Source organism: Vicugna pacos, chromosome 14 (genome assembly GCF_048564905.1).
Source record: "Vicugna pacos chromosome 14, VicPac4, whole genome shotgun sequence".
NCBI classification, from domain to species: Eukaryota; Metazoa; Chordata; class Mammalia; order Artiodactyla; family Camelidae; genus Vicugna; species Vicugna pacos.
In genome coordinates this window covers 9867630-9885342 of record NC_133000.1, presented here as the reverse complement: position 1 = coordinate 9885342, position 17713 = coordinate 9867630, and the positions used below count along the sequence as shown (strand labels likewise).

At 39.7% G+C, this 17713-nt stretch overlaps 1 protein-coding gene across 6 annotated transcripts in view; it reads left to right on the top strand.

Moving 5' to 3' along the window:
• Window positions 1–17713, top strand: part of DCLK1 (doublecortin like kinase 1) — a 292627-nt gene that overhangs the window by 223104 nt on the left and 51810 nt on the right. For 2 of the 6 annotated variants that reach the window (XM_072976126.1, XM_072976127.1), the window contains 2 exons: window positions 13512–13596; window positions 16229–16337. In XM_072976126.1, coding sequence (XP_072832227.1) covers window positions 13512–13596; window positions 16229–16337 — 194 coding nt within the window. Of the gene's footprint in view, window positions 1–2459; window positions 3677–13511; window positions 13600–16228; window positions 16338–16577; window positions 16601–17713 lie in introns of those variants that run through there. The other 4 variants (XM_072976124.1, XM_072976125.1, XM_072976128.1 and 1 more) reach the window with 3 other exon arrangements.

The window sequence follows — 17713 nt, the reverse complement described above, 5'->3', positions numbered from 1 at the left end:
CTGGGTTCAATCCCCAGTACCTCCATTAAAGAAATAAATGAATTACACCCCAAATGTACATATACATATTAAGATAGATATATGTTAAAAATATAAAATATATATGTAATACATAAATAAGTACCTGTTAAAAGAAGAATTGGCCAGATTAATTTAATCTTTTAAATGTCTGTCCTCGAGTGGAGGAAGGGGTAGTGGGGTGACTTGATTTCTTGTAAATGTTACCCAGCGAGACCTCCATCTATAGGTGCAGCCGTTAGAAGTAGGACAGAGAGGGTCCTCTTGCATAGGACATTCTCTTTTTTGAAGTGTATGCTTTGGAGAGTACACCTGGCGTAGAAATCCCTCTTCGTCCTTTGGGCTGATTAAATTGGGTTCGGGATTAGCTGCTGCTTAGTTGTTGAGGTGAGATTAGAGTGAACGAGACTCTCTGCCACCGACCTGAGCTTCCCCCGGCTTGCTGACAGTGGACACGTCCATCTTGGGATAGAAAGCACTGGGCTCAACTGCCCTTTTGTTGGCAGAATGAGGCTAGAATTTACTTCTTCTGCCCTCTGTATTCTCTGCTTCACTGTGGCTTTGTCCAACTGAGGCAGAACATTTCCATCCAGGTCCCAGCAGCTGTGTGGCCAGTGGCTTATATAATTAACATCACCAGGGCTTGGAGAATGATTACACGGAATGGTTCTCTCACAGTCTTTATTTTGTCTTTATTTAAACTACCAGTGCAAGCACCGCACGTGAGAGGGAAAAACAATCCCGTGTGTTTTAAGGAGACAAAAGGTTTATTATCATCTGAAAGCATTTATTAAGCACATGTTGTGAGCAGAGCACAGGATAATTCAGAGACGGTTAGGTTTCCAAGCTTTTGAATTGAGGCCATAAATGCACATCCTCCATCCGTGTACCATGTCAAGGCGTAGAAACATTCCCAGCTGCTTTAGTGAGAGGAGCTTTCATCTTGGTGTGGCGGCAACTGCATCAAATAATCCCTCCTGGTTAAAATGAGCCTAGAATATCCCTGAAAACTGATCCTGTTTCAGATTTGGTTAATATTCTTCTCAAATGGTTGGCTATACTCCTATGCAGGAAATACTGAAATAAGTGAAAGATGGCGAATGCTAAAAGAAGACACTTCAAAGAATAAATTAACTCTTTTTATTGCAAATTGGAAAACAGTAGCTACTTCTATTTTTCCTCCTGTGTTGCATAGCAACACGGCCAGGAAAATGAGTTGGCTGCCTGCCCCCACCACACACACTCTCTCACACACACACATGCATTCTCACACTTCGTACATCATTTTGAAACACAGGAATACAAGTTGGTTTTGTTGTTTTTTTAACGGAGTATTGAGACATTTGACCCCTTTCTTCACAAGTAAGAAAATCTGTATTTTTTATTTATATTAATCATGATGGTTAATCACCTTTTTTTTCTTCCATTAAAATCATATTTTTATGTTACCCCCTTGGGTATTTTAGAATAGTCATATAGTGTCTGCTTGCCAGATATTTTTTATCATGAAATTACTGGTGGCAGTGTACAAAGCAACCCCCTTATTTTTCCCAAAACACTGTCATTGAAATTGCTGTCTATAGAAGCGTTTGGTCACAGAAGCAGATCCTGGAGGATCTTTTCCACCCATGAACTTTTTGGGGTCCCATTTCTTAATACGTCAGGAAGAAACGTGTTGTGTAGGTTGAATGAAGCTCCCCATTATACTCCCACATCCCTGACTTTTGTAGATTATCTGATCAGTCAGATGATGTGAGGAGTGGGTGGTTCAACATAGAAAAGAAGCTGAGATTCTAGACTCTCTTGGCAGATCTGAGCTGGTTGCCTGGCTACCAACAGAGAGATCTCGTAGCAGAAAGGGGCGGAGGGAAGAAGAGGGGAGATGATGGGTGGGCGGTTGGGGAGTCGGAAAGAGCATTGGAAAGGGAGCAGGGAGGTCAGGTTCACATTCTTTCTGTCTTCCAAACATACAATTTCGAAAAGGCAATGTTTATTGGGTGTATGCGGTGTGCAAATGCAACCCTTGAGTTGCTGCTCTGGGACCAGAATTTGCTGAATGCCAGCTGGGGCTCCTAATAAATTATTGTGTGAGGTCAGCATGTTCCTCTTCTACCCCGAATGGGAAGGAAATGTTCAGGAAAGAACTGCCTCGGCACATAGTAGCAGAGGTGACACTGACAGACCTCAGGGGCTGTAAGACAATTGGACACAGAGCAAAAGCTCATGAGCAGATCAAGCCAGTAAGGCAAAATAAGCATCATGTTTATCTACTTAGATGGTTTCTCAATGATTACCTTTCCTCTTATCCAAACTTGGTGACTCTAAAAGGTCTAATGACATTAGAGACCAAGGATGCCGTTCAGTGTTGCTCCACTCCTGAGAGCGCCTCAGGGCACCTAAGAAACCAAGTAAACGAGTCTGTACCGCCCTTCATCTTGCAGGACCTGTATCGCCCCCTCTCTTCGGAGGACTTGGATTCAGTAGGAGACTCAGTGTAAAAGAGACAATGGAGCAATGTATATGGTTTGTGGTTGGGTGAAGGTTTCGTGTCTCCTAAGCAAAAGTCTAACGGCAAAATGCACAAAAGAGTTTTGCATACCTTACAATTATGAAGCCCAAATCATATAAAAGTAAATATCCAGACATTTTATATTCATAGTGTTAATCCTTGAAGGAGATTTTTTTTTTAATATCTCCTACGTTGGTTTGATTGCAGGACCTTGAACACAGACTCCCTCAATTGCTAAAAATTTTGTGCTAGGCCTGGTTCTAGATGAATTTCATATATGGGCCCAGCCTTGAGTATCAGGACACACGAATGATGTGTTAGCTCTGTAGTTATTCATACTCTGAATGTATCAATGCAGAGTCATAATTTCTGTAGATGAGGTTTCCGTGTTAATCATAAGTAGACATGTAGACAGAATTTTTCTGTACAATTCTGTACACATTTTCTGGTCAAGCAGATTAAAATGGCATTAGCAGACATTTTTTTCCCTCAAAGTTATATTCTTTATAAAATTTGGATTGTTGATTTTTAAAGTACTTTTATTGCAAAATAATTAAAATATTCAAGTAGTGTTCTTTTTCTTCCTAGACAGTATTCAGAGCGGTTTATCATTTTGTGTGTAACGTAGGTGAGGAAAAGCTCACATCAAAGACACATCTCATGAAGATGCTCACATCAGGCATCAGGAACTTTCCTTGTTTTTGTTGTCAAGTAAATTTCACTTTTTAAACTTATCTTTGATTGGAAACAGCAAAAGTATAGCTTAAACTGTATACTAACATGAAGAACTTATTCAATGACATTGTTATAAATTATATAATTCCTCCCTACAGCCATGTATGTGATTTTTGAAATGTGCAAAGGCTGAAGCTAGGAAACTTTTTTTAACACACAGACCTAAAAAAATTGTGTCTGGAGTTCTTCCAAAAAATCAATTTGAAAAGCAAAATTCTTTTCAATGGTGCTACATAAATCTGGCCAAAAATATCCAAATCTCCATGCTGATAAATCCTGGATCTTGCTGGTGTTTTGGAAATTTTGATATGCAAAACTACTTTTGTGTTCAGCCAAGTAGGTCTATGATTATAACACATTGTTAAACATTAACCTACTAATTCTGCTTTTCTAGTCCTCTGTTTAAGGAATCATAGTCAGCTTTGCCTAAACATAAAATAGTTATTTTTAAATCTGAATGTTAAAAATTAATTTCATGTGTATGGTCTGTTGTATTTAAGCCGTACCCTAGTGATCATTTAGTTTTACTAGTTCAAACACTAACAATTTAAGACTTGTGTAGCATGGTTTTGATATTTTACAGGCTTGACATATCTCGGTAGGTGATAAATTAAAAATGTATGCTGCCATTTGGAGGCTTTCACTTGGGTTTTTTTCAAATTTTACTTGAAAACTGATTTTAAAAACAAAATGTTCGATTCAAGATGGCGAGAAATTCAGTTGTCATATACTGTTTTAAACGTTATCAATTTATCTCCTTGATAAATTGCTCAACTATCAAATTTTACCATCTGGTTTATAGTTATATATGTTACTATCTCACTTTCCAAGTGAATAAAATATTCCAACCATAAGAGAAAGAAGGGGAAAAAAAAAGTCCAGGCAACCTAACAGCATTTGAAAACTTAGCCTTATAATAATTAGTGCCTCATTATCCTGTCTGTTGGAGAGAAAGACACTTCTCTGGCAGGTTATTCGAGAACCACAAACTGAACCATTCCATCTTGAAAGAACAGTTCATAATAATACCTGTTCCAGACTTCAGGTTTTAAAACTGTTTCCAATAGAAATGAGCAGACTCCTGCTGAGATCAAAAGGCTGCTTTGTTTTAGCTGAAACAGTAAACATCTGTGAGGTTGCCTATGCTGGTGTCTGTTCTAGTTATGTCTTTGTAAAATGCATTACTTAATACAGTTGAGTCCATAAAAGATTAGTATGTATTTGACTGAACTGTCAGAAATGCAAAGAAAGCAGTGGAACAGTTAACTTAAGTCTGGTGGCGTCAGATGGTCCAGAACAAAAATAAATTCCAATAATTTTAACTTCCCTGAACTGTCAATCTTACGGACAACTACTGCTTCGAAGGGTCCAATAAATGCTGTTTGTTCTGGATAAGTGGCAGATATCACCAACTGCTAGGAAGCCCAGGGCTTTGTTTAGACATGGCAAAAAGAAACTGGACTTGTACTAATTGCCAATAGATATCATGGCCAACTTTCCATTCAAGCAGTTCCAAGGGAAATGCTATTCCACAGCATTTAATCTTTTGAACATATGACTTTTATTAAAGGACTGTTCAGGGGCAATATATATCATTTACTTTTAGAAACTAAAATCCCTCAGAGATTGAAACAGCACACCATTTATAGACTTTGAGATCTCTTTCTACGCAAGCATAATTCCATTTTACTAAAGCAGAAATTTTAAAAAATCCATAGCGACAAACCAGAAGTTTTCAGTCCGTTGGTGGAGCCGAACTGATGATTTGTAGGCACTTAAGACTTACTTAACGTCTAGAATTTTTTTTTTAAATTAGACACTAAAATTTTTAATTGTTCTACTAGGTAGAAGAGACCTCTAGTAAAAGCAATGCATTTTTGTCCTTAAGCTAAACCTTAAGTGTTCTGTGAAGACATTGCACTCTAGGTAAAAGTTTGATACTTTTTTTCATTTGCACTTACTTTTTTTTCCCCTTAGACATCATAGAGAAAGATATAATAAGTATTTCCCTGCCTTCAGCATTTTAGAAATGCCAAACCTAATGGTATATCAAGTCTAAACTTCAGTGTGAACTCAAAAGACTAGCTCTGGAAATCAGTTGGTTTGTTTCTTCTTTGTCTTGTTTAGTCAATTAAGTGGGGGTGAGGGGGTCGGGAATGCACAAGGTTTTCATACTATCATAGGTTTTGAAGAAGTGACAGGTCCACCCATCTATACACCTCCCTGTGTCCTTATATTGGCTCGTCTAAATATGAAAAACTCAAATATCTTCTAAAAACATTTTGAACCAACATTTATGTACCATAAGTATGTGTTCCCTGTGTTAACCAGCAGGGGTATGTTTGGTTGCATCCACTGCAAGTCTTTATGTGATTGGGTTTTGGCTTTTTGTTTTTGTTTTTGTTTTTTCATTGAAAAACAGTGAAGTCTAAAGCCACATTTCTTAATACAAATGAATGAATATGTAGAATAATATTCTTGAAAAATAATTCCATGTATTTTAGCCATTGGACTACTAAATCTTTCACATGCGGCCATGTACCTACCCAGGTGTGTAGGTGTTTATGTAAACCTGCAGGGCTTACTGTATATATGGGTGTGGTTACTTGTGTATTTGTGTATTGTGTATTTGTGTGTGTTTATAGACCATACATAGTAAAGTATGGTATTTGTGACACAGCCTTATAAGTTACTGGCTCTTGTGGAATTTTATGTAAAACCTTTCATGTCATAAATCGTTACTTGTGACATATTAATTGGGGCATGTTTAAGTTCAAAGGTACTTTGCTAAACTAGTATGGCAGAATGGTTCCAAATAGTCAGATGTACTAAATTATTTTGAAAAATCTGGATAAACAGATTAACAAAACATTTTCAAATTCAGATAAATTTAATATTGTTAACTATTAAATATAAGCTTACCTGAATGCTTATATTGTTATGTCTTGATATTCAGTTATTAAAATGATTATGTACTATCGATGATGTTTCTCTAATGTGTGTGACATGTAGTGATTATCAGTCAGTATTCGCTGAAAAAGGCAGTATTGGTTTATAGAGTTGTGAGGAGTTGAGTATTATATTGAAATATAAATAGAGGAGAATCCAAACTGTATTTGATGTGAAGTAAGTTTAATAACAAAGCCAGATAACCTGTAAGGCAGTTTTGTGTGTTCTTCAAAACTCTGTTCTAAAGTATTGATGTATTTTCAGTGGTAACCTTACTATACTTGCTGTCTGTGTGATTATATACCCATATAAGTATATGCAGGTATATATACACAAATGTTAATTGAATGAAGATGCTATACATGTCTGCATTTGCCTACTTGTGCGTATCTGCATTAGCCTTGCTAGCTAGCATCCCTGATTGTGCATGTTAGTGACAACTGTATCCCACAGAAGTATAGTGTGAAAATTAGAGCTGTATTGAATTCAGCACACCAATTGCTTGTTGCAGCTTGTTATACTGTCAGCTGAAAGATATTTGTAATATTGTGCCTGTAATGCATGTGGAAAAGATAGGAAATCTGAGGCCTAGCCATAATTTTTCAGAGAGCATGATATATAGTGTCTTTAAAATGTAGTTCATTTTAGTAAAGATGATGGATAAATTCCAAGATAGTATAAATGATGCATGTAATACATGGATGTTTGTATTATATATGGCCACAAAATGTTTTTGAAGCCAGGGTAGTAGGTATCTGAAAGGTCACAGGCAAAGAACTATGAAAGTGAATCTTCTTGTGATTTTTTTTCTCAGTGGTTTTTCTTGTTTTTGTTTTTTTAGTTTATATTCATCAACAAGCAAGGAATTGAGTTTATTTGTTCTAGGACATTTTACTTAAAAATACGCCATGAATGCTATAGGTTTGGACACAGTTTTCACAAAGAGGTTGACGTATTTCCTGTTTACAGTTTGAATTGCTTGGATGTGTATTCTCTTAAAAGGAACATTTGGTGTTAAACTGTTTTAAACAGCAACATGCTTTAAAAATCCATCAATTGAGGCCAGCAGCAGAGTGTTATAGGGCGAAATGAGGAAACGTTTCATTGAACTACCCAGTTTTGAAAGTTCCATCGTTGTGTGCTGTTGGTTTCACTGTAAAACGCTGTACCTTGTGTTTCACACTGGACCGTGTTATTCCGCTCAAAGTTAACTTTGTGACACTTACCACCTTAGAATAACTATACAATAAACAGGAAAAACAACTTAATGCTGTTCAGTGGGTTTCTTTCAGAAAACTTGATCGGTAGATGTTAAAACTGAAATGACTGTGTGGGGTAAGGGCTACCTTCATAAATCACATTTGTGGTGTTCTTGTGATGTGATTTGCACAAACAAGGGATCCTTGAGATACTGCAAAAGACATCTAAGGTATAAAATACCAACAATAACAATGAAATACGACTCTCTGATGAAGAATTCTGTTTTACTAGGTTATATTAAAATCATTAATACACTTTCCTCTCAGGATTGTCTTAAGGGTGGATATTTCAAATGAATTGGCAATTGGTTGAAGCAAAGAAACTTTAAACATACGAACTTTCTCCTAGGTATGAAGAACATTTTCCCCAAGGTCATCTAATTTGCAGGGGGGAAAAATGTGCATGTAAATAGGTATGTGCATGATTGAAAGTTATTTTAAAAGCACTCAATAAATAAATGTATAAAATAAACAAGTATATAATAAAATACTTGATTACCCAACTTTAATATAGAACAAAAATCCACAATCTATTTCATTCGTAGTTTAGTATAAGGGAGAATAGAAAATTCTACTGGCCTAGTTAGAAAAAAGTATTTTTACATTCAAATTATCATAGAAGTCTAAAGCTCTGGTTTTAAATCTAACATTTTTATGAGGTTCATTCTTACCTTAAAATTGTAGTTTGCTTTAATGGGTCCTCTGTATTATTTCCATGATAACCTAAATGTAATCAGTGCTTAAGGCAATAATGGTACGACTGGAAAGTATGTTTACAAATTTATAAAATTCCAAATTGTGCTTATACTTTTTTCATATGCTAGAGTTTAAAATAAAATGGAGCAGATGCCTGAAAGAGTGGTAAGCTCCCTTTATCACGGATTGGGAATCAGAATTGAGGAATAAGTCATGGGGGGAATTACTTTATTGAGAGGAGCTAAACTAGACACTTTCCTGGTCCCCTTCCAAACTGTGATTTCATTCATGAAGAGAAACTCGTAAGAGGAGACCTGGTGCCCACCAAGACAAATGGCTCAGATTCTGAATTTATAGGTCCTGGCCTTAAGTGAGCAGACTGCCTGATACAACAGAGTTGTAACCAAACACGTTTATTTTTGAAATCTTGGCTCCCATGGCTTCGCTAACAGATTTAATGCCAACATTTCCATTTTCATTTTCCCTTCCTCTAAGTAAACCCAATTTCATGAATAACAGTTCTACAGTCTTTTAAAAACTTTGACCAGATCTTTATGATAACGTTTGCATTTTTCAGTATTCATGCTGAGTTATGCACATGACTGCCTACACCATAAACGCTAGGTTGAACATGCTATGGAGAATGCAGACAAAGAAATTTGGAAAATTTGGGAAAACTTGTGCCTTGTCTCAAAAAATGGAGCCTTATTACTTATTACAGATTGATGTCATCATCTTATTAGTCCGTACCCACTTGGAAAGTAAATAAATGTATGGTTTTTCTATATACACATAGAGTCCCTTGGATTTCAAGCTGTCTACACCAAGATTATGATTTAATTTTGTTATATGAGGTCATCTTTAGAGACTCTGTAGATCTCAAGTCAGGATCACCGAGACAACTGTTTGAGTTTGTTAAGTATCTGTTGGTTGTGTTTCCTTTATAAAATTGATCAGTTGATTTCTAAATTCTCTGTTTGTCATTTTCCAAATAAATCTTAACACAGTAATAACTGTATACCAAGGCAAAATGTGAAGCGGAAATAATACAGTTATCCAGACAAAGCAAGAGTTACCTGGTGAGATTTTTCTACCTTGATTAAATCAGTTGGGTTGATTGGATATTTTTGTGATCTTTATTCAGTGTGGACCCCAGCTGAGTGACACCATTAATACAAATGACAGGAGTAGGTCATACCACTTATATTTGAAACAGACTGTTTTTTCCTACATGGTCGATACATCTTGGTAAAATGTGGTTAGAGCTGTTATGTCAGTTTTCTCACTTACTTCAAAAAGTGTGATATGTTCTCCATCTGTTATGTGATCCCAAGCTAAATAGCTACACTTAGGGTGTGTTCTTACTTCGGGCAGTGCTTTTATGAAGGTGTGCCGTAAAAGCATCCAGGTGCCAGCAACCTGTCCACCTGGTTCCCATTAAATCTGCTTGGAGGTGATGACATTTCAAATGTCACAAGACCTCTTAGCGCAGCTATTTGCATTAAATTTGAAAATAACTATGTTTTGCACTGTACACTCATATGCCTTACAATTAGCAAACTGACAGAAGCAACACAAAATCTTATCACCATACATGCTATAAAATGGTTTATCTTCTCAGAAAAACCATATAAGTAAATTGATTTCATTTATAAGCATGAAAAAATATAAGTAGGCTTTTCAGCTTCTGTAGGTCACAAATAAAGGCTGATCCACTTCACTGGATTAATTCTAAAGAACAAGAACCTGCATGTTTTCCCTTTACTATTTTTACAATCCTTTAATTGAACCTATGGGCAATAATCAAAATGTTCCCACACTAAGGCAGTATGTTTAGGGTTAGCAACGAGTGTACACAAAGGGCGATGGTGATTAATGAATGACTTCAGCTGGGAGAGAGCAAAAATGTTAGGTGACTGAATCAGAATCCAAAAAAATGACAGGCTGGCAGGATATGAATGTAATAAATGTGACATTACTATGAATAAATGAGAAGTCTTAGACTTGATCCAAAACACCAGCCTTTCAGATATAGGATAGGGAGATCTGACACAGTGTGAACTTAGTGTAGGCTTAAAAGTTATGTTGTTACTGGTAAATCAGTATGATCTCAAAGTGCATTAACATTCAATTCACAAGGAAGAACGCTCTGTTCTGTGCTGGTCAGGGTACACCTAGAATATTGCATGTGTTTTGAGCACCAGCATTAATCAGAGATACTGACACCTGGAAGGTCAGGGGTCATGGAACTCTGTCTTATGACCAAAGACACTGGGAATATTGACATTGAAAAAGAGAAGACACAGAAAAAGCCCAGTAGCTATTTCCAAATATCTACAGCATCGTTGCACTGGGAAATGAATTAGACCTGTGCTAGGTGGCTTCAGAGATGAGAACTAAGAACGAAAACTAGAAAACGTAGAGGGACATCATTCGGACATTAACCCAAGGAAGAATTTTCTTTGCCTCATTAACAGTTAGGAGGCCGTCTCAGGAAGTAATGAGTTTAGTACTGGAGGTCTTTGGACAGAGGCCATTTGACCACTGGGCTGGGATTTTTGTAGTGGGAATTTGGTCTCTGTAGGTCTCTTTGGAAGTAGGGTAGAACAGATAATCTGTGAGGTCCATTTCAGTCCCTGAAATTCTTTGAATCCATGAATGGTCATTGTCTTGGATAAGTGTCTAATGTTAACTATCTTACTTCTTTGGGAGAAAGAAGAGATAACACCATTGGAAATTTAATACATTTATTTTGCTGTATTTGGGCATAAGAAATAAAATGATAACTTTTCATTTCAGAATTCCCTATTTGAAATTAAATGTTCTTCTTTCTGGTGCCATCAGACAGCATGGAATTTGATATGACTTGAAGTACACTCTCAAACCTAAAGTTGAAAATAAGCAATTTTAAACATAAGCAGACTTGTGTTAACCCCACTTTTTTTTCTTTTTTTCTTTTTTGCCAGAGCCTAAAAATCAGGAGGGGGTTTTGTTCATAAGGCAGAGAAAACACAGCTGGCACTGTGGCAAGCATTCAGGGCATCAGACGTTTGGTATTGTAAATGCAACTCACATTGAAAATGCAATTCATTAGTTGATAAGGCAGTTTAGTGAATAATACCAGCAAGTTTATAAAACATTACAGCTTAAAAGATGTTTTCATATCATCTGGGTCAGAGTTCTGTATTGAGTATCTGATGTTTTTATTAAAAGAACACGATTTTGGAATGGAGTACATAAGTTGTGGACATCTTTGCTGGGAAACACGCTTCTAGTCTGTTAATTTGCGTGCTTGACTCTGAAGGAATGTGTCTTTGTATTCTAAAATCTGAAACACCATATGACAAGACAGCACCTGCCATCCCAGACCACAATGTGTCTACATTATTAAACACCATTTGTGGCGCTGCTGGAAGAAATTCAAGGGCTGGAAAGCCCAAAAGAGAAGGTCTACGTTTTAGACATTTTCTTACGGCCTTTCTGCTTGGAACAGCATTACGTCTACAGCAAAAGCAACGATACAGGGAATAAAAGATCTCCCTGTTCTGGGAGAAAACATACACCTGCCCCTCAAATGTAATAGTGTCAGTGTTTCTTTTCTCCTGACCTGGACATTGTAAATCTGCCTTGTCTCAGCCTCGTATTCCAATATCATAAGTACGAGATTTTCGCAAACAAGCATCCATAAAAGTCAGCAGAGCACTCTGCTTAGAGGCTCATGCTTTTACAGTACCTTCGACAGGGTTGGTTATGACTATACAGTTAGTGTCACACCAAGGAAAAGTCTGTGTCAAGGTCACAATCTGAATCGCTCTCTCTGGCCTGACATAGGACAAGTGTGTGCTGCTGGTCACAAAGGGAGGCTGAATGAGAGAGGATGGGAAACAGCTCCAGTCACGAGGGTGATTGATGGGGGGTTCCTAGGAACTGGAAGATAAAGGGCACCCCACACAAACTAGGTGACCTTCAGGGGTGTGGTGTACTAGGGTAACCCCGAAACTTCCAGATGCGTCGCTGCCGTGAATTTAGCTTTGATCCTGATTGTGTCAGCTTTGATGAACTCGTCCAGTGGTGCGTGCTCTTCTTAGCACGTTGTTCTGAAACGGCCCTGCAATGACTTAAGTAGCAATTGACCAACTATCTTCATCCTTTGGGTGAGAACTAAAACCTTTGAATTTCCTATGCAAGATACTGTTGGGCACAATGAAAGTATGGCAAACTTCTCTCCCCTCCAACTTTGTGCACAGTTAAGGCTGGATGGAATGGGAGGAGGTTGAAAGGAGACAGGTAAGCAGAGGAAAACTAGGTCAACTTTGCTTCTCGCCTCCTCTTCATTATTAATTCAACTACAGATGCTCTCTCCCTTCTCTCTGCTCCACAGACAGCCGGCACCACGAGCCAGGGCCGCCCCCTCACCGCCTCCTGGCTCCCATCAGGCCAACCAAGTGGATAAACCCAGGGAAACAGAAGGACGATCTTTTAGGACAAGCTGTGTTCACTGTTTAGAAATAGCACTGAAATGTCCAAATTGTTTTCTCAGGGCATCGATGCAGAGATGGAAATGTTCATTGTTAAAGATACTGCCTCGTGGCTGATCACAGTGTTAAATGTTTGGTATCGTTTCATCCCGTGAGCTTTGTAATACGGTCGTTACCTGGTTTGCTCTCGTGGGTCTTGGGTCCAAATACACCAAAATTACAAAGGATTCACAAAACTTAGGTGTTCAGTCCTGTCTTTGCCTCAGGAATAAAGGTAATCATAAGGAAATATTGGTTGTTCTGTAATATTTAACATGTCGATGACTTGCTGAGTGCTTATTTCTTTATCTCAAAGTGGAATTAACAAACCCACTCTTTAACCTTTCTCCAAGGATGTGGCAAAGCTGAATGTTTTTTAAAGGATATTCCATAGAAAAAGGAAGAAAAATTTTTTCTATGGTAAGAATAGGAAAAAAAAACAAAAAAGAGAGATCAGAATGACACCTTACCTGAAACCTATTTGCAGATAGACTGTGGAGGAGTGAGGTGAGGTACCTAAAATCTGCCCAACCTAAACAGCGGGCCAAAGGATGCTGGTTTTGAAAATAAGAAATGAAAAGTCATGGAACGTCCAAGTCGAGAGTGATTAGCCAGACACAGCTAGCACCATCTATTGTTGGTTAATAGGGGGGAGGGGGGAGCTAGCCTTGACTGAATCGTGTGAGAGTGTCCCTTTCTGAGGGTTAAGCCCAACCCTTCCCTGGTGGTGGGTGCAGTAATCTCCCGAGATTCTGGGCCTGGCCCAGTACCTCGAGACTCGGGCGCTCGGACCGACGATCTTTATCCTCTGTTCCTCTTCCCCCACAGAGCTCCCAGCATGGTGGCTCCTCCACTTCACTCGCGTCCACCAAAGTCTGCAGCTCGATGGATGAGAATGACGGACCTGGAGAAGGTGGTGAGCTTGGGACCTGCTGTCTGAGGAGCAGGTTGTGCTTGTACTGGGCAGAGGATGGGTTGGCTACACTTACACCGGGGAGCTGTACTTACTTCCCCAGCAGACTGAGCCTGAAGCAGCTCCGAAGGGTTATAGCAAGGGGGTAGGACTGAACGTGGCTCCCACCAGGGACCAGTATGTACTGGGGGCAGGAAGAGGATGTTAGCCTCATGTGGAGATGTTCCCCACCCTCTGAGGGCATAAGCATTCTAAGAAGGCCAGCTGCTGCCCACTTTTCAAATACAAGGGGGTAATTGTTTCCTTTGTCCCAAATTCTGTTCACATTTAGAACATTAAGAATATTTTCTCTCGTGATTGACTGTAACAGCCCTGCAGAGACACTCTAACCTAAGTGAAGTCAGTATGTGAAAGTCTGGCTTTACAAAAAGAATCGATGGCAACTGCAAAAATATTCTTTGTACCTTAAGCTAATTCATTTTAGAAAGTGGTCAGATGACCTGGATTCCAGAATCAACTTTTTTTTTTTGCTAACAACTACCGGTTTGTTTTGGATAAGCCTCTTCTATGAAATGGAGATTGTGATACAGGACTCGCCGGGGGTTTTTTATCAGGCTCAAATCAATTACAGGAAAGTATTTAGAAACTAAAGTAAAAACCAATATGATCAAGCCACTGTTAAAGGATCAGCACCCCTCATTTGTTTTAAATCATATGATTAAATTTTCCCAAAGAGTGCCATTTGGGGGAGGCACTTTTATTATGTCACGTGAGATATGTGACTTACCCAGGGATTATTTTCTGACTACCATGCAATATCAGCCTTTTTTGGTATTTCCAGAAGTATGAGATTCAGCCACTCGGAGGTCTCTTTTGTCCCAATGTATTTTATTTACCTAATGAAATGAAATGGGCCTTGACTAAGCCTTTGGCTAAGTCTTCTTAGGCAAAAGCCTAAAAGCTACGTTTTCTCAATAGTCAGGGGAAGTCCCATGCCATGTGCTCCAGCTGGGCGCCCACTGGAAGGAAGGGTCGGAAGCACCTCCTTCCATTTCCCATCCAAAGTCAGGCTTGCCTCCAACAGCCAAGGATGGTTACTTTTATTATCCGTGTAGAAAAGAGCCTTAAGACCATGTCATCTGAGAGATGTTTTGTAAATTCGGGTGCTTTACAGTGGATTTGAAACTTCTCCAACCGTCTCTGGTAATAACCGTGGACTAGACAAAAATCCCCAGGCTGAATCCTTCAAACGGAGGCAGAATTGTGGCTTCTTTGGGGTGAGACGACGGGCTTAGGGAGGCTAGGTTCCAGCTCTCACTTTATTCTTGAGACCACTGAGATAACTTCTAGTGAGTTAAGCGTCAAACGTCACCTATAAAGAGGTGAAGAGGCTGCACAAATGCCAGGGACAACTGTGGCAGCAGCGAACGTCCTGCATCTGTACAATGCTGTCCAGAAATTTCACCCACTCTAGGATCCAGAGTGGTGCAGATTGGAAATGATCACACAAGCAGCGTAAGTAAGGGTCCCAAAGCAGATGTCTGATGATTGTGAGTTTCCACTTCCTGTTCCCCAACCATGCAGACTAAACTAAACAAGAATACAAAAATCGCCAAGAAAGCCTATTTGCCACCTAAGGTTTTAATTTTATTTTGAGAAGAAATGTTTAGTCTCAGTTTATGATTAAAGGTCAGAAAAGGAGCACATTTAGAAAGCACACGAGGCTTCCATCACATTTTGTATTCAGGTTGCCTGAGGGAGAGCCAGGATTTATAACTTTAAAGCATGTAAATTTTAGAGCCCAGCTATAAAGAGCTTTTTATACCCCTAAGATGTTAAAGGTTATCCACGATATTTATGTGCCCCTAAGTGTGGCTTATTTAGTTTTACGGCCTAAGATATTTAAAGCATTATTAGGCATTTGTAAAATATTTCAAAATGCATTTTAAGGGGGGAAAATGCGTTGTGTTAGTGGCACTAACATAATTGAAACTACAAAACTGTTCTGTTCACAGACATAATAGATATTGCAATTTTAACTCAACATCTGCTACGCAGGTTGCTTGTGGGAACACTTGTCTAAAATCTGCTCATTGATATTGGGGAGGGGGAGCAATCACTGCTTAGTTCATGAGGAATTTTACGGAGATCTCGATTTCAGGATGTAGTAAAGCTAAGTGTCCAAACAGCAGGCATTTTTCATGCTTGTTGAATGTCAAGCGGCCCAGAGTCCCTTACGAACGGCATTTTCCTCCAGACCTAGGAATGTCGTTTCTCTGTACACCAGGGGTATTCAGTAAACACTGTTGATCAAATTGGCATGAAATGAAAAGCAAAACTTCCTGCTCAGAATCCCCACTGCAGCAGAAAGCAGGAGTCGCTTTTACGTAGGTGGGAGCAGGCCTCATCCATTTTACATTTCCTTTTGGTTCATCATTTGTCTTGGTACAAACTGTGGATTATACAACGTCAGCAGGGATGGAGGGGCTGGCCTTGCTGTACAGAAGGTGACACATTGGTTCTGAACCAGTGCCAGTCTACTCGAGGATATTTCTCAACTTCTAAACGTCTCCTTTGCGCAACATCTGTGTTCCCTTTTCTACCAATAAAACCATACTAATGATTCTTTCAGAAGTGTCGGAGGAAGGCTTCCAGATTCCAGCCACAATAACAGAGCGGTATAAAGTCGGAAGGACAATAGGAGATGGAAATTTTGCTGTTGTCAAGGAATGTGTAGAGAGGTGAGAAGGGTATCATTTGCCTCGAACTTTAGAGGAAACGTTTGGCATTGTGTTTTCCAAGGTCGGGTCTTTATTTGCAGTCTGTGGCACATATGGAATAGGTTAATGTCTCAAGTCCAGATGTAAAAAAAAAATTTTAAAGAAAGAACAGCCCATCTAACAGCAGATTTGAAAAATGTAGTGATTCCTGGGGACGATCAATAAATTAAGGACTTTGATTTTTCTTTTTAATGTACTCAGCAAAACTTTGCCAGATCTTTCAGGTAAGTCCTTTTATTTTGTTAAAAAAATATGTATATTGAGTAGTATTTTTTATGTTTTTTGGAGACATTTTGTAGAGGCAAGACGTCCTTATATGGGGTGTATATCTCTAACATGTACTTTAGTAAAATTAAATATAATAACTTTGGAAAGCTTTGAAGTGCCTAGGTACTGATCCCAACCCAAAAATGGCGTGTAATACGTTCAAGTGTTTTAAAATGAATGAGCCAGGCGTTCTTATGGGACCAGAGGGAAGGATTTAGAGTGAAAGGTTTATCCCTGGGATCCTGACAGCTGATCAGGGACGGTAGCTGGCGGCTACCAGATAGAGAAGTGACAAGTGATAGTTACAGCCCCGGTTAAGGCGGCCTCCACCCCAAGCCCAGCATCAGGATTGGAATTCGTTTCTTAAGGGGAACCCGGTCAGCCAGCAGCTTCTTCTTGAACTGGTAAGCCTGGCACTGAAGAGCCAGGGGAACTCGTCTCGCTCCTTGAGGGAGGTGTAGGCTGGCTTCCTGGGGGCTGGCCTGGGGTGCGCACACTACCCCCCCGACTCTTTGCCCCCCAAGGGGGTGTGCCCTACCCAGCTGCTTCTCAACACGCGGCGGAAAGATTGCTCTAAGCTCCCCTCCACTTCCGCTCAGAGAGGATGCCTTGCACTGGAGGTTGTACCTGCAAGACCCAGAACTTATTTTTCTCCAAGGCCTTCAACTTGTAAATGAAGATCCACGCCCACTCAGGGCTGCAAGTCTCCCAGGGCCTCAGACACCGTGAGGGGCCTGAGTTTGGCCAGTGCTGACATGCACCCTTCACCACCTGCCCGACTGAGGCAGCGGGGCCCTCGTGAAGCTACCCTGGAGCAACGCGTCTCAGACTTTGCCCCCCAACACATCGGCTGGGCCGAGACATTGCCGACGACAGTGCCAGTGACCCCCTAGAGCAGCCGCTTTTGGGGGGAGGCGCACGAGTAACGAGCATGACAAACCCCTCAGGAGAGCCTGCCGGGCCCCCTGTGCCCCTCCCCTCTCGCCACTCCCACCACGAAGCTTGTGTTACTGGCAAATACAGAAGAGTCCTCATGGGCTCCCTCACACCTCGCTGACAGGAACAACTGC